Source organism: Dendrobates tinctorius, unplaced genomic scaffold, assembly GCF_039654945.1.
Source record: "Dendrobates tinctorius isolate UK_male_01 unplaced genomic scaffold, ASM3965494v1 ptg000449l, whole genome shotgun sequence".
NCBI classification, from domain to species: domain Eukaryota; kingdom Metazoa; phylum Chordata; class Amphibia; order Anura; family Dendrobatidae; genus Dendrobates; species Dendrobates tinctorius.
In genome coordinates, this window is record NW_027362111.1 from 1,121,473 (window position 1) to 1,139,739 (window position 18,267).

Here is an 18,267-nt window from a genome sequence, read left to right on the forward strand (position 1 = left end):
TACATGAGCTCCAGGTACACGGTCCTGTGACTGTACATGAGCTCCAGGTACCAGGTCCTGTGACTGTACATGAGCTCCAGGTACCAGGTCCTGTGACTGTACATGAGCTGCAGGTACCTGATCCTGTGACTATATATGAGCTCAAGGTACCCGGTCCTGTGACAGTACATGAGCACCTGGTCCTGTGACTGTATACATGAGCTCCAGGTACCAGGTCCTGTGACTGTACATGAGCTCCAGGTACCAGGTCCTGTGACTGTACATGAGCTGCAGGTACCTGATCCTGTGACTATATATGAGCTCAAGGTACCCGGTCCTGTGACTGTACATGAGCTCCAGGTACCTGGTCCTGTAACTGCACATGAGCTCCAGGTACTACGTTCTGTGACTGCACATGAACTCCAGGTACCCGGTCCTGTGACTGCACATGAGCTCCAAATACCCAGTCCTGTGACTGTACATGAGCTCCAGGTACCTGGTCCTGTGACTGAACATGAGCTCCAGATACCTGGTCCTGTGATTGTACATAAGCTTCAGGTGCTAGGTCCTGTGACTGTACATGACCTCCGGATACCCGGTCCTGTGACTGCACATGAGCTCCGGATACCCGGTCCTGTGACTGCACATGAGCTCCAGGTACCAGGTCCTGTGACTGTACATGAGCTCCAGGTACCGGTCCTGTGACTGTACATGAGCTCCGGATACCCGGTCCTGTGACTGCACATGAGCTCCGGATACCCGGTCCTGTGACTGTACATGAGCTCCGGATACCCGGTCCTGTGACTGAACATGAGCTCCAGGTACTAGGTCCTGTGACTGTACATGAGCTCCAGGTACCCGGTCCTGTGACTGTACATGAGCTCCGGATACCCGGTCCTGTGACTGCACATGAGCTCCGGATACCCGGTCCTGTGACTGTACATGAGCTCCGGATACCCGGTCCTGTGACTGCACATGAGCTCCAAATACCCAGTCCTGTGACTGAACATGAGCTCCAGGTACCCGGTCCTGTGACTATACATGAGCTCCGGATACCCGGTCCTGTGACTGCACATGAGCTCCAGGTACCCAGTCCTGTGACTGTACATGAGCTCCGGATACCCGGTCCTGTGACTGCACATGAGCTCCGGATACCCGGTCCTGTGACTGTACATGAGCTCCGGATACCTGGTCCTGTGACTGCACATGAGCTCCAGGTACCAGGTCCTGTGACTGTACATGAGCTCCAGGTACCCGGTCCTGTGACTGCACATGAGCTCCAGGTACCCGGTCCTGTGACTGTACATGAGCTCCAGGTACCCGATCCTGTGACTGTACATGAGCTCCAGGTACCCGATCCTGTGATTGAACATGAGCTCCAGGTACTTGGTCCTGTGACTGCACATAAGCTTCAGGTGCTAGGTCCTGTGACTGTACATGAGCTCCAGGTCCTGTGACTACATGAGCTCCAGGTCCTGTGACTGGTACAAGCTCATGTGCAGTCACAGGACCTAGAACCAGGAGCTCATATACAGTCACAGGAGCGGGTACCTGGAGCTCATGTACAGTCACAGGACCTGGTACCTGGAGCTCATGTCCATTCACAGGACCGGGTACCTGGAGCTCATGTGTATTCACAGGACCGGGTACCTGGAGCTCATGTACAGCTACAGTACTGGGTACTGTATACAGTGCTGTGCAAATTAATTGGGAAAAAGCATTTTTTTAAGTAAAATCGTAAGTTGGTTACCAGTCAGTGATTCAAACCAGTTTTAACTGCTTTGAACAGGTGTGAGTGCCTGCTCAAAGCAGTTAAAACTGGTTTGAATCACTGACTGGTAACCAACTTATAATTTTACTTAAAAAAATGCTTTGTTCCAATTAATTTGCACAGCACTGTATAATCTCCATATACCCGGTCCTGTGGCTGTACAAGTGTCCCAGATACCAGGTCCTGTGGCTGTAAAAGAGCTCCAGATACTAGGTCCTGTGACTGTACATGAGCTCCAGGTACCTGATCCTGTGACTGTACATGAGCTCCAGGTACCCGTTCCTGTGACTGTACATGAGCTCCAGGTACCTGGTCCTGTGACTGTACATGAGCTCCAGGTACCAGGTCCTGTGACTGTACATGAGCTGCAGATACCTGATCCTGTGACTATATATGAGCTCAAGGTACCCGGTCCTGTGACTGTACATGAGCTCCAGGTACCCGGTCCTGTGACTGTACATGAGCTCCAGGTACCCGATCCTGTGACTATATGAGCTCCAGGTACCCAGTCCTATAACTGTACATGAGCTCCGGATACCCGGTCCTGTGACTGCACGAGATCCGGATACCCGATCCTGTGACTGCACATGAGCTCCGGATACCCGATCCTGTGACTGCACATGAGCTCCAGGTACCAGGTCCTGTGACTGCACATGAGCTCCAGGTACCCGTTCCTGAGTGTACATGAGCTCCGGATACCCGGTCCTGTGACTGCACATGAGCTCCAAATACCCAGTCCTGTGACTGAACATGAGCTCCCGGAACCTGGTCCTGTGACTGCACATAAGCTTCAGGTGCTAGGTCCTGTGACTGTACATGAGCTCCGGATACCCTCTCCTGTGACTGCACACGAGCTCCGGATACCCGGTCCTGTGACTGCACATGAGATCCAGGTACCAGGTCCTGTGACTGCACATGAGCTCCAGGTACCCGGTCCTGTGACTGAACATGAGCTCCGGATACCCGGTCCTGTGACTGCACATGAGCTCCGGATACCCGGTCCTGTGACTGAACATGAGCTCCAGGTACTAGGTCCTGTGACTGTACATGAGCTCCAGGTACTCGGTCCTGTGACTGTACATGAGCTCCAGGTACCCGGTCCTGTGACTGTACATGAGCTCCAGGTACCCGGTCCTGTGACTGCACATGAGCTCTGGATGCCCGGTCCTGTGACTGTACATGCGCTCTTGATAACCGGTCCAGTGACTGCACATGAGCTCCAAATACCCAGTCCTGTGACTGAACATGAGCTCCAGGTACCCGGTCCTGTGACTATACATGAGCTCCGGATACCCGGTCCTGTGACTGCACATGAGCTCCAGGTACCCGGTCCTGTGACTGTACATGAGCTCCGGATACCCGGTCCTGTGACTGCACATGAGCTCCGGATACCCGGTCCTGTGACTGTACATGAGCTCCGGATACCTGGTCCTGTGACTGCACATGAGCTCCAGGTACCAGGTCCTGTGACTGTACATGAGCTCCAGGTACCCGGTCCTGTGACTGCACATGAGCTCCAGGTACCCGGTCCTGTGACTGTACATGAGCTCCAGGTACCCGATCCTGTGACTGTACATGAGCTCCAGGTACCAGGTCCTGTGATTGAACATGAGCTCCAGGTACGTGGTCCTGTGACTGCACATAAGCTTCAGGTGCTAGGTCCTGTGACTGTACATGAGCTCCAGGTACCCGGTCCTGTGACTGTACATGAGCTCCAGGTCCTGTGACTACATGCACTCCAGGTCCTGTGACTGGTACAAGCTCATGTGCAGTCACAGGACCTAGAACCAGGAGCTCATATACAGTCACAGGAGCTGGTACCTGGAGCTCATGTGCAGTTACAGGACCTGGTACCTGGAGCTCATGTGCAGTCACAGGACGGGTATTTGGAGCTCATGTACAGTCATAGGACCGGGTACCTGGAGCTCATGTACAGTCACAGGACCTGGTACCTGGAGCTCATGTGCATTCACAGGACCGGGTACCTGGAGCTCATGTACAGCTACAGTACTGGGTACTGTATACAGTGCTGTGCAAATTAATTGGGAAAAAGCATTTTTTTAAGTAAAATCGTAAGTTGGTTACCAGTCAGTGATTCAAACCAGTTTTAACTGCTTTGAACAGGTGTGAGAGCCTGCTCAAAGCAGTTAAAACTGGTTTGAATCACTGACTGGTAAACAACTTATGATTTTACTTAAAAAAATGCTTTGTTCCAATTAATTTGCACAGCACTGTATAATCTCCATATACCCGGTCCTGTGGCTGTACAAGTGTCCCAGATACCAGGTCCTGTGGCTGTAAAAGAGCTCCAGATACTAGGTCCTGTGACTGTACATGAGCTCCAGGTACCTGATCCTGTGACTGTACATGAGCTCCAGGTACCCGTTCCTGTGACTGTACATGAGCTCCAGGTACCCGTTCCTGTGACTGTACATGAGCTCCAGGTACCAGGTCCTGTGACTGTACATGAGCTGCAGGTACCTGATCCTGTGACTATATATGAGCTCCAGGTACCCGGTCCTGTGACTATATGAGCTCCAGGTACCCAGTCCTATAACTGTACATGAGCTCCGGATACCCGGTCCTGTGACTGCACATGAGATCCGGATACCCGATCCTGTGACTACACATGAGCTCCGGATACCCGGTCCTGTGACTGCACATGAGCTCCAGGTACCAGGTCCTGTGACTGTACATGAGCTCCAGGTACCCGGTCCTGTGACTGTACATGAGCTCCAGGTACCCGGTCCTGTGACTGTAAATGAGCTCCAGGTACCCGGTCCTGTGACTGCACATGAGCTCTGGATGCCCGGTCCTGTGACTGTACATGAGCTCCGGATACCCGGTCCTGTGACTGCACATGAGCTCCAAATACCCAGTCCTGTGACTGAACATGAGCTCCAGGTACCCGGTCCTGTGACTGTACAGGACCTCCAGATACCCGGTCCTGTGACTGCACATGAGCTCCAAATACCCGGTCCTGTGACTGCACATGAGCTCCAGGTACCAGGTCCTGTGACTGAACATGAGCTCCAGGTACTTGGTCCTGTGACTGCACATAAGCTTCAGGTACCCGGTCCTGTGACTGTACATGAGCTCCAGGTACCCGGTCCTGTGACTGCACATGAGCACCAGGTACCCGTTCCTGTGACTGTATATGAGCTCCAGGTACCTGGTCCTGTGACTGTACATGAGCTCCAGGTACCCGGTCCTGTGACTGTACATGAGCTCCAGGTCCTGTGACTATACATGAGCTCCAGGTACCCAGTCCTGTGACTGCACATGAGCTCCGGATACCCGGTCCTGTGACTGTACATGAGCTCCAGGTACCCGGTCCTGTGACTGCACATGAGCTCCGGATACCCGGTCCTGTGACTGTACATGAACTCCAGGTACCAGGTCCTGTGACTGAACATGAGCTCCAGGTATTTGGTCCTGTGACTGTACATGAGCTCCAGGTACCTGGTCCTGTGACTGTACATGAGCTCCAGGTACCCGGTCCTGTGACTGTACATGAGCGCCAGGTCCTATGACTGGTACAAGCTCATGTGCAGTCACAGGACCTAGAACCAGGAGCTCATATACAGTCACAGGAGCGGGTACCTGGAGCTCATGTACAGTCACAGGACCTGGTACCTGGAGCTCATGTGCATTCACAGGACCGGGTACCTGGAGCTCATGTACAGCTACAGTACTGGGTACTGTATACAGTGCAGTGCAAATTAATTGGGAAAAAGCATTTTTTTAAGTAAAATCGTAAGTTGGTTACCAGTCAGTGATTCAAACCAGTTTTAACTGCTTTGAACAGGTGTGAGTGCCTGCTCAAAGCAGTTAAAACTGGTTTGAATCACTGACTGGTAACCAACTTATAATTTTACTTAAAAAAATGCTTTGTTCCAATTAATTTGCACAGCACTGTATAATCTCCATATACCCGGTCCTGTGGCTGTACAAGTGTCCCAGATACCAGGTCCTGTGGCTGTAAAAGAGCTCCAGATACTAGGTCCTGTGACTGTACATGAGCTCCAGGTACCTGATCCTGTGACTGTACATGAGCTCCAGGTAACCGGTCCTGTGACTGCACGAGCTCCAGGTACCAGGTCCTGTGACTATATATGAGCTCCAGGTACCTGGTCCTGTGACTGTACATGAGCTCCGGATACCCGGTCCTGTGACTGCACATGAGCTCCAAATACCCAGTCCTGTGACTGTACATGAGCTTCAGGTACCCGGTCCTGTGACTGTACATGAGCTCCGGATAGCCGGTCCTGTGACTGCACATTAGCTCCAGGTACCCAGTCCTGTGACTGTACATGAGCTCCGGATACCCGGTCCTGTGACTGTACATGAGCTCCGGATACCCGGTCCTGTGACTGCACATGAGCTCCGGATACCCGGTCCTGTGACTGAACATGAGCTCCAGGTACCAGGTCCTGTGACTGAACATGAGCTCCAGGTACTTGGTCCTGTGACTGAACATGAGCTCCAGGTACTTGGTCCTGTGACTGAACGTGAGCTCCAGGTACTTGGTCCTGTGACTGTACATGAGCTCCGGATACCCGGTCCTGTGACTGTACATGAGCTCAGGATACCCGGTCCTGTGACTGTACATGAGCTCCGGATACCCGGTCCTGTGACTGTACATGAGCTCCGGATACCCGGTCGTGTGACTGTACATGAGCTCCGGATACCCGGTCCTGTGACTGTACATGAGCTCCGGATACCCGGTCCTGTGACTGTACATGAGCTCCGGATACCCGGTCCTGTGACTGCACATGAGCTCCAAATACCCAGTCCTGTGACTGAACATGAGCTCCGGATACCCGGTCCTGTGACTGTACATGAGCTCCGGATACCTGGTCCTGTGACTGCACATGAGCTCCAGGTACCCAGTTCTGTGACTGTACATGAGCTCCGGATACCTGGTCCTGTGACTGCACATGAGCTCCAGGTACCAGGTCCTGTGTCTGTACATGAGCTCCAGGTACGCGGTCCTGTGACTGCACATGAGCTCCAGGTATCCGGTCCTGTGACTGTACATGAGCTCCAGGTACCTGGTCCTGTGACTGCACATGACCTCCGGATACCTGATCCTGTGACTGTACATGAGCTCCAGGTACCCGATCCTGTGACTGTACATGAGCTCCAGGTACTTGGTCCTGTGACTGCACATAAGCTTCAGGTGCTAGGTCCTGTGACTGTACATGAGCTCCAGGTACCTGGTCCTGTGACTGTACATGAGCTCCAGGTACCCGGTCCTGTGACTGCACATGAGCTCCAGGTACCCGGTCTTGTGACTGCACATGACCTCCGGATACCTGATCCTGTGACTGTACATGAGCTCCAGGTACCCGATCCTGTGACTGTACATGAGCTCCAGGTACCAGGTCCTGTGACTGAACATGAGCTCCAGGTACTTGGTCCTGTGACTGCACATAAGCTTCAGGTGCTAGGTCCTGTGACTGTACATGAGCTCCAGGTACCAGGTCCTGTGACTGTACATGAGCTCCAGGTACCCGGTCCTGTGACTGTACATGAGCTCCAGGTCCTGTGACTGGTACAAGCTCATGTGCAGTCACAGGACCTAGAACCAGGAGCTCATGTACAGTCATAGGACCTGGTACCTGGAGCTCATGTGTATTCACAGGACCGGGTACCTGGAGCTCATGTACAGCTACGGTACTGGGTACTGTATACAGTGCTGTGCAAATTAATTGGGAAAAAGCATTTTTTTTTAAGTAAAATCGTAAGTTGGTTACCAGTCAGTGATTCAAACCAGTTTTAACTGCTTTGAACAGGTGTGAGTGCCTGCTCAAAGCAGTTAAAACTGGTTTGAATCACTGACTGGTAAACAACTTATGATTTTACTTAAAAAAATGCTTTGTTCCAATTAATTTGCACAGCACTGTATAATCTCCATATACCCGGTCCTGTGGCTGTACAAGTGTCCCAGATACCAGGTCCTGTGGCTGTAAAAGAGCTCCACATACTATGTCCTGTGACTGTACATGAGCTCCAGGTACCTGATCCTGTGACTGTACATGAGCTCCAGGTACCCGGTCCTGTGACTGTACATGAGCTCCAGGTATCTGGCCCTGTGACTGTACATGATCTCCAGGTACCCGATCCTGTGACTGTACATGAGCTCCAGGTACACGGTCCTGTGACTGTACATGAGCTCCAGGTACCAGGTCCTGTGACTGTACATGAGCTCCAGGTACCAGGTCCTGTGACTGTACATGAGCTGCAGGTACCTGATCCTGTGACTATATATGAGCTCAAGGTACCCGGTCCTGTGACTGTACATGAGCTCCAGGTACCTGGTCCTGTAACTGCACATGAGCTCCAGGTACTACGTCCTGTGACTGCACATGAGCTCCAGGTACCCGGTCCTGTGACTGTACATGAGCTCCAGGTACCCGATCCTGTGACTATATGAGCTCCAGGTACCCAGTCCTATAACTGTACATGAGCTCCGGATACCCGGTCCTGTGACTGCACATGAGATCCGGATAACCGATCCTGTAACTGCACATGAGCTCCGGATACCCGGTCCTGTGACTGCACATGAGCTCCAGGTACCAGGTCCTGTGACTGTACATGAGCTCCAGGTACCCGGTCCTGTGACTGTACATGAGCTCCAGGTACCCGGTCCTGTGACTGTACATGAGCTCCAGGTACCCGATCCTGTGACTATATATGAGCTCCAGGTACCCGGTCCTGTGACTGTACATGAGCTCCGGATACCCGGTCCTGTGACTGCACATGAGCTCCGGATACCCGGTCCTGTGACTGCACATGAGCTCCAGGCACCAGGTCCTGTGACTGCACATGAGCTCCAGGTACCCGGTCCTGTGACTGAACATGAGCTCCGGATACCCGGTCCTGTGACTGCACATGAGCTCCGGATACCCGGTCCTGTGCCTGAACATGAGCTCCAGGTACTAGGTCCTGTGACTGTACATGAGCTCCAGGTATCCGGTCCTGTGACTGTACATGAGCTCCAGGTACCTGGTCCTGTGACTGCACATGACCTCCGGATACCTGATCCTGTGACTGTACATGAGCTCCAGGTACCCGATCCTGTGACTGTACATGAGCTCCAGGTACTTGGTCCTGTGACTGTACATGAGCTCCGGATACCCGGTCCTGTGACTGTACATGAGCTCAGGATACCCGGTCCTGTGACTGTACATGAGCTCCGGATACCCGGTCCTGTGACTGTACATGAGCTCCGGATACCCGGTCCTGTGACTGTACATGAGCTCCGGATACCCGGTCCTGTGACTGAACATGAGCTCCAGGTACTAGGTCCTGTGACTGTACATGAGCTCCAGGTATCCGGTCCTGTGACTGTACATGAGCTCCAGGTACCTGGTCCTGTGACTGCACATGACCTCCGGATACCTGATCCTGTGACTGTACATGAGCTCCAGGTACCCGATCCTGTGACTGTACATGAGCTCCAGGTACTTGGTCCTGTGACTGTACATGAGCTCCGGATACCCGGTCCTGTGACTGTACATGAGCTCCAGGTACCTGGTCCTGTGACTGCACATGACCTCCGGATACCCGATCCTGTGACTGTACATGAGCTCCAGGTACTTGGTCCTGTGACTGTACATGAGCTCCGAATACCCGGTCCTGTGACTGTACATGAGCTCAGGATACCCGGTCCTGTGACTTTACATGAGCTCCGGATACCCGGTCCTGTGACTGTACATGAGCTCCGGATACCCGGTCCTGTGACTGTACATGAGCTCCGGATACCCGGTCCTGTGACTGTACATGAGCTCCGGATACCCGGTCCTGTGACTGTACATGAGCTCCGGATACCCGGTCCTGTGACTGCACATGAGCTCCAAATACCCAGTCCTGTGACTGAACATGAGCTCCGGATACCCGGTCCTGTGACTGTACATGAGCTCCGGATACCTGGTCCTGTGACTGCACATGAGCTCCAGGTACCCAGTCCTGTGACTGTACATGAGCTCCGGATACCTGGTCCTGTGACTGCACATGAGCTCCAGGTACCAGGTCCTGTGACTGTACATGAGCTCCAGGTACGCGGTCCTGTGACTGCACATGAGCTCCAGGTATCCGGTCCTGTGACTGTACATGAGCTCCAGGTACCTGGTCCTGTGACTGCACATGACCTCCGGATACCTGATCCTGTGACTGTACATGAGCTCCAGGTACCCGATCCTGTGACTGTACATGAGCTCCAGGTACTTGGTCCTGTGACTGCACATAAGCTTCAGGTGCTAGGTCCTGTGACTGTACATGAGCTCCAGGTACCTGGTCCTGTGACTGTACATGAGCTCCAGGTACCCGGTCCTGTGACTGCACATGAGCTCCAGATACCCGGTCCTGTGACTGCACATGACCTCCGGATACCTGATCCTGTGACTGTACATGAGCTCCAGGTACCAGGTCCTGTGACTGAACATGAGCTCCAGGTACTTGGTCCTGTGACTGCACATAAGCTTCAGGTGCTAGGTCCTGTGACTGTACATGAGCTCCAGGTACCAGGTCCTGTGACTGTACATGAGCTCCAGGTACCCGGTCCTGTGACTGTACATGAGCTCCAGGTCCTGTGACTGGTACAAGCTCATGTGCAGTCACAGGACCTAGAACCAGGAGCTCATGTACAGTCATAGGACCTGGTACCTGGAGCTCATGTGTATTCACAGCACCGGGTACCTGGAGCTCATGTACAGCTACGGTACTGGGTACTGTATACAGTGCTGTGCAAATTAATTGGGAAAAAGCATTTTTTTTTAAGTAAAATCGTAAGTTGGTTACCAGTCAGTGATTCAAACCAGTTTTAACTGCTTTGAACAGGTGTGAGTGCCTGCTCAAAGCAGTTAAAACTGGTTTGAATCACTGACTGGTAAACAACTTATGATTTTACTTAAAAAAATGCTTTGTTCCAATTAATTTGCACAGCACTGTATAATCTCCATATACCCGGTCCTGTGGCTGTACAAGTGTCCCAGATACCAGGTCCTGTGGCTGTAAAAGAGCTCCACATACTAGGTCCTGTGACTGTACATGAGCTCCAGGTACCTGATCCTGTGACTGTACATGAGCTCCAGGTACCCGGTCCTGTGACTGTACATGAGCTCCAGGTATCTGGCCCTGTGACTGTACATGAGCTCCAGGTACCCGATCCTGTGACTGTACATGAGCTCCAGGTACACGGTCCTGTGACTGTACATGAGCTCCAGGTACCAGGTCCTGTGACTGTACATGAGCTCCAGGTACCAGGTCCTGTGACTGTACATGAGCTGCAGGTACCTGATCCTGTGACTATATATGAGCTGAAGGTACCCGGTCCTGTGACTGTACATGAGCTCCAGGTACCTGGTCCTGTAACTGCACATGAGCTCCAGGTACTACGTCCTGTGACTGCACATGAGCTCCAGGTACCCGGTCCTGTGACTGTACATGAGCTCCAGGTACCCGATCCTGTGACTATATGAGCTCCAGGTACCCAGTCCTATAACTGTACATGAGCTCCGGATACCCGGTCCTGTGACTGCACATGAGATCCGGATGCCGGATCCTGTGACTGCACATGAGCTCCGGATACCCGGTCCTGTGACTGCACATGAGCTCCAGGTACCAGGTCCTGTGACTGTACATGAGCTCCAGGTACCCGGTCCTGTGACTGTACATGAGCTCCAGGTACCCGGTCCTGTGACTGTACATGAGCTCCAGGTACCCGATCCTGTGACTATATATGAGCTCCAGGTACCCGGTCCTGTGACTGTACATGAGCTCCGGATACCCGGTCCTGTGACTGCACATGAGCTCCGGATACCCGGTCCTGTGACTGCACATGAGCTCCAGGCACCAGGTCCAGTGACTGCACATGAGCTCCAGGTACCCGGTCCTGTGACTGAACATGAGCTCCGGATACCCGGTCCTGTGACTGCACATGAGCTCCGGATACCCGGTCCTGTGACTGAACATGAGCTCCAGGTACTAGGTCCTGTGACTGTACATGAGCTCCAGGTACTCGGTCCTGTGACTGTACATGAGCTCCAGGTACCCGGTCCTGTGACTGCACATGAGCTCTGGATGCCCGGTCCTGTGACTGTACATGAGCTCCGGATACCCGGTCCTGTGACTGCACATGAGCTCCAAATACCCAGTCCTGTGACTGAACATGAGCTCCAGGTACCCGGTCCTGTGACTGTACAGGACCTCCAGATACCCGGTCCTGTGACTGCACATGAGCTCCAAATACCCGGTCCTGTGACTGCACATGAGCTCCAGGTACCAGGTCCTGTGACTGAACATGAGCTCCAGGTACTTGGTCCTGTGACTGCACATAAGCTTCAGGTACCCGGTCCTGTGACTGTACATGAGCTCCAGGTACCCGGTCCTGTGACTGCACATGAGCACCAGGTACCCGTTCCTGTGACTGTATATGAGCTCCAGGTACCTGGTCCTGTGACTGTACATGAGCTCCAGGTACCCGGTCCTGTGACTGTACATGAGCTCCAGGTACCTGGTCCTGTGACTGTATATGAGCTCCAGGTACCTGGTCCTGTGACTATACATGAGCTCCAGGTACCCAGTCCTGTGACTGCACATGAGCTCCGGATACCCGGTCCTGTGACTGTACATGAGCTCCAGGTACCCGGTCCTGTGACTGCACATGAGCACCAGGTACCCGTTCCTGTGACTGTATATGAGCTCCAGGTACCTGGTCCTGTGACTGTACATGAGCTCCAGGTACCCGGTCCTGTGACTGCACATGAGCACCAGGTACCCGTTCCTGTGACTGTATATGAGCTCCAGGTACCTGGTCCTGTGACTATACATGAGCTCCAGGTACCCAGTCCTGTGACTGCACATGAGCTCCGGATACCCGGTCCTGTGACTGTACATGAGCTCCAGGTACCCGGTCCTGTGACTGCACATGAGCTCCGGATACCCGGTCCTGTGACTGTACATGAGCTCCGGATACCCGGTCCTGTGACTGCACATCAGCTCCAAATACCCGGTCCTGTGACTGCACATGAACTCCAGGTACCAGGTCCTGTGACTGAACATGAGCTCCAGGTATTTGGTCCTGTGACTGTACATGAGCTCCAGGTACCCGGTCCTGTGACTGTACATGAGCTCCAGGTCCTATGACTGGTACAAGCTCATGTGCAGTCACAGGACCTAGAACCAGGAGCTCATATACAGTCACAGGAGCGGGTACCTGGAGCTCATGTACAGTCACAGGACCTGGTACCTGGAGCTCATGTGCATTCACAGGACCTGGTACCTGGAGCTCATGTGCATTCACAGGACCGGGTACCTGGAGCTCATGTACAGCTACAGTACTGGGTACTGTATACAGTGCAGTGCAAATTAATTGGGAAAAAGCATTTTTTTAAGTAAAATCGTAAGTTGGTTACCAGTCAGTGATTCAAACCAGTTTTAACTGCTTTGAACAGGTGTGAGTGCCTGCTCAAAGCAGTTAAAACTGGTTTGAATCACTGACTGGTAACCAACTTATAATTTTACTTAAAAAAATGCTTTGTTCCAATTAATTTGCACAGCACTGTATAATCTCCATATACCCGGTCCTGTGGCTGTACAAGTGTCCCAGATACCAGGTCCTGTGGCTGTAAAAGAGCTCCAGATACTAGTTCCTGTGACTGTACATGAGGTCCAGGTACCTGATCCTGTGACTGTACATGAGCTCCAGGTAACCGGTCCTGTGACTATATATGAGCTCCAGGTACCTGGTCCTGTGACTGTACATGAGCTCCGGATACCCGGTCCTGTGACTGCACATGAGCTCCAAATACCCAGTCCTGTGACTGTACATGAGCTTCAGGTACCCGGTCCTGTGACTGTACATGAGCTCCGGATACCCGGTCCTGTGACTGCACATTAGCTCCAGGTACCCAGTCCTGTGACTGTACATGAGCTCCGGATACCCGGTCCTGTGACTGTACATGAGCTCCGGATACCCGGTCCTGTGACTGTACATGAGCTCCGGATACCCGGTCCTGTGACTGCACATGAGCTCCGGATACCCGGTCCTGTGACTGAACATGAGCTCCAGGTACCAGGTCCTGTGACTGAACATGAGCTCCAGGTACTTGGTCCTGTGACTGAACATGAGCTCCAGGTACTTGGTCCTGTGACTGAACATGAGCTCCAGGTACTTGGTCCTGTGACTGTACATGAGCTCCAGATACCCGGTCCTGTGACTGTACATGAGCTCAGGATACCCGGTCCTGTGACTGTACATGAGCTCCGGATACCCGGTCCTGTGACTGTACATGAGCTCCGGACACCCGGTCCTGTGACTGTACATGAGCTCTGGATACCCGGTCCTGTGACTGTACATGAGCTCCGGACACCCGGTCCTGTGACTGTACATGAGCTCCGGATACCCGGTCCTGTGACTGTACATGAGCTCTGGATACCCGGTCCTGTGACTGCTCATGAGCTCCGGATACCCGGTCCTGTGACTGTACATGAGCTCCAAGTACCAGGTCCTGTGACTGAACATGAGCTCCAGGTACTTGGTCCTGTGACTGCATATAAGCTCCAGGTACTTGGTCCTGTGACTGCATATAAGCTTCAGGTGCTAGATCCTGTGACTGTACATGAGCTCCAGGTACCCGGTCCTGTGACTATACATGAGCTCCAGGTACACGGTCCTGTGACTGCATATAAGCTTCAGGTGCTAGATCCTGTGACTGAACATGAGCTCCAGGTACCCGGTCCTGTGACTGTACATGCGCTCCAGGTACTTGGTCCTGTGACTGCATATAAGCTCCAGGTCCTTGGTCCTGTGACTGCATATAAGCTTCAGGTGCTAGATCCTGTGACTGTACATGAGCTCCAGGTACCCGGTCCTGTGACTATACATGAGCTCCAGGTACACGGTCCTGTGACTGCATATAAGCTCCAGGTACTTGGTCCTGTGACTGCACATGAGCTCCAGGTACCAGGTCCTGTGACTGTACATGAGCTCCATGTACCTGGTCCTGTGACTGTACATGAGCTCCATGTACCTGGTCCTGTGACTGTACATGAGCTCCAGGTACCCGGTCCTGTGACTGTACATGAGCTCCAGGTACACGGTCCTGTGACTATACATGAGCTCCAGGTTCCAGGTCCTGTGACTGCACATGAGCTCCAGGTACCCGGTCCTGTGACTGTACATGAGCTCCAGGTACCTGATCCTGTGACTATATATGAGCTCCAGGTACCTGATCCTGTGACTATATATGAGCTCCAGGTACCTGATCCTGTGACTGTACATGACCTCCAGGTACCTGATCCTGTGACTGTACATGAGCTCCGGATACCCGGTCCTGTGACTGTACATGAGCTCCAGGTACCTGATCCTGTGACTGTACATGAGCTCCAGGTACCTGATCCTGTGACTGTACATGAGCTCCAGGTACCTGGTACTGTGACTGTACATGAGCTCCAGGTACCTGATCCTGTGACTGTACATGAGTTCCAGGTACCTGGTCCTGTGACTGTACATGAGCTCCAGGTACCTGATCCTGTGACTGTACATGAGCTCCAGGTACCTGATCCTGTGACTGCACATGAGCTCCAGGTACCTGATCCTGTGACTGCACATGAGCTCCAGGTACCTGATCCTGTGACTGTACATGAGCTCCAGGTACCTGATCCTGTGACTGCACATGAGTTCCAGGTACCTGGTCCTGTGACTGTACATGAGCTCCAGGTACCTGATCCTGTGACTGCACATGAGTTCCAGGTACCTGGTCCTGTGACTGTACATGAGCTCCAGGTACCTGATCCTGTGACTGCACATGAGCTTCAGGTACCTGATCCTGTGACTGTACATGAGCTCCAGGTACCCGGTCCTGTGACTGTACATGAGCTCCAGGTACCTGATCCTGTGACTGCACATGAGTTCCAGGTACCTGGTCCTGTGACTGCACATGAGCTCCAGGTACCTGATCCTGTGACTGCACATGAGTTCCAGGTACCTGGTCCTGTGACTGCACATGAGCTCCAGGTACCTGATCCTGTGACTGTACATGAGCTCCAGGTACCTGATCCTGTGACTGTACATGAGCTCCAGGTACCTGATCCTGTGACTGTACATGAGCTCCAGGTACCTGGTCCTGTGACTGTACATGAGCTCCAGGTACCTGATCCTGTGACTGCACATGAGCTCCAGGTACCCGGTCCTGTGACTATATATGAGCTCCAGGTACCTGATCCTGTGACTGTACATGAGCTCCAGGTACCCGGTCCTGTGACTATATATGAGCTCCAAGTACCTGATCCTGTGGTTGTACATGAGCTACTGGTACTGGGTACATGAGTCCTGTAGTTGTATATGAGCTCCAGGTCCCTGGTTCTGTTGCTGTACATGAGCTACTGGTACTGTGGTTGTACATGAGCTCCATGCACCTGATCCTGTGGCTGTACATGAGCTCCATGTACCCAGTCCTGAGGTTTTACATGAGCTCCAATTAGCTGGTCCTGTGGCTGTACATGAGCTACTGGTACTGGGTACATGAGTACTGTAGCTGTACATGAGCTCCAGGTACCCAGTCCTGAGGTTGTACATGATCTCCAGGTACCAAGTCCTGAGGTTGTATATGAGCTCCAGGTACCCAGTCCTGAGGTTGTACATGAGCTCCAGGTACCAAGTCCTGAGGTTGTACATGAGCTCCAGGTACCCAGTCCTGAGGTTGTACATGAGCTCCAGGTACCCAGTCCTGAGGTTGTACATGATCTCCAGGTACCAAGTCCTGAGGTTGTACATGAGTTCCAGGTACCCAGTCCTGAGGTTGTACATGAGCTCCATGTACCCAAGTTCTGAGGTTTTACATGAGCTCCATGTACCCAGTCTTGAGGTTGTACATGAGATCCAGGTATCTGGTCCTGTATCTGTACATGAGCTACTGGTACTGTGGTTGTACATGAGGTCTAGTTTCCCCTCAATATTCATGTTCTCTACTCCAGCAAGAGAATATAATGAGACATTCTCTGTTGAATTGCCTCCATTTTGGAAGGAGGGTTTTCCATCACTGCCGCGAGAATCCCTACTGATCCGACCTGTATGGGGAACATGTGATAATGAAGAGGTGTGTGCTGGGCTCTCACTATGGAAAACAAAATATAACATGGAAGAGGTCTGCAGACGTTGGCATTTCTGTGGATTTGAGGCAGTAAGAAGGCAAACTCACGCCCTGCCGCTGACGTGCTGGTAGGAGAAGAAAGAGCAGTGGACAACGAGACATGACTAGGGCTAGAAATATTGGTTACATCCTGGTTCTGGCTTGTGGTAGACGATTGTCTCCTGAGGGCCCCCTGAATGGAAGCCCCGCTCTTGAAAGTATTCACTACTTCAATCTGTAACGGAGCAGAAAATGAGACAAGTTTCTTTAACACTGCATGCAACAAAGACGTAAAATAATTCTAAAAAAAATCCAAAAAACAGTACAAAGACACACAAAGCACTGATGGAGGAAATCAACATAATATACAAGGAATACAATGTGAGCTAACCAATGTGGTGCCGAGTTATCTAACACATACAGAGGAGTCGGGATTACATTGAGGAAGGACTTGCAGCTGTCCTATTTGCTGACAAATTCTAACATCTATCACATGAAATCTTGGTCTCATTTCCCTGCCATTAACAATGACTATATAGGAGGACAATAACCATCAAAATGCAAGCTGCCAAACCTAGTGAGATGCCATAAAAATGCATTGGCAAATCAGACTAATCTATAAAATGGAGTAGTGTCATTCTTTTGTTTCTATTACCTGGTGTAGACAAGCTTCTCTTCGTGACTGTATGAGGTGGTGCTCAGTGGTGGTATTTTTCCTAATACCTTGTGTAGTCCAGCTCCTCTCAGTGACTGTATGAGGTGGTGCTCAGTGGTGGAATCTTTCCTAATACCGGGTGTAGTCCAGCTCCTCTCAGTGACTGTATGAGGTGGTGCTCAGTTGTGGAATCTTTCCTAATATCGGGTGTAGTCCAGCTCCTCTCAGTGACTGTATGAGGTGGTGCTCAGTGGTGGTATCTTTCCTAATACCTTGTGTAGTCCAGCTCCTCTCAGTGACTGTATGAGGTGGTGCTCAGTGGTGGTATCTTTCCTAATACCTTGTGTAGTCCAGCTCCTCTCAGTGACTGTATGAGGTGGTGCTAAATTGTGGCATCTTTCCTAATAACTTGTGTAGTCCAGCTCCTCTCAGTGACTGCATGAAGTGGTGCTAAGTGGTGGTATCTTTCCTAATACCGGGTGTAGTCTAGCATCTCTCAGTGACTGTATGAAGTGGTGCTCAATGGTGGTATCTTTCCTAATACCTTGTGTAGTCCAGCTCCTCTCAGTGACTGTATGAGGTAGTGCTAAATTGTGGCATCTTTCCTAATAACTTGTGTAGTCCAGCTCCTCTCAGTGACTGTATGAGATGGTGCTCAGTGGTGGTATCTTTCCTAATACCTGGTGTAGTCCAGCTTCTCTCAGTGACTGTATAAAGTGATGCTC

The 18,267-nt window shown here is 52.0% G+C and overlaps 1 protein-coding gene across 7 annotated transcripts in view; it reads right to left on the reverse strand.

The window, feature by feature from the left end:
- The window catches only part of ATP2B2 (ATPase plasma membrane Ca2+ transporting 2), a 660,007-nt gene that overhangs the window by 34,601 nt on the left and 607,139 nt on the right, over positions 1-18,267 (reverse strand). For 3 of the 7 annotated variants that reach the window (XM_073564308.1, XM_073564306.1, XM_073564305.1), the window contains one exon: positions 15,944-17,122. The exons of 2 other annotated variants lie outside the window; for them this stretch is intronic. In XM_073564308.1, the coding sequence (XP_073420409.1) occupies positions 16,724-17,122 (399 nt within the window). In that variant the 3' untranslated portion in view covers positions 15,944-16,723. Of the gene's footprint in view, positions 1-15,943; positions 17,123-18,267 lie in introns of those variants that run through there. 2 more of the 7 variants (XM_073564309.1, XM_073564310.1) reach the window with 1 other exon arrangement.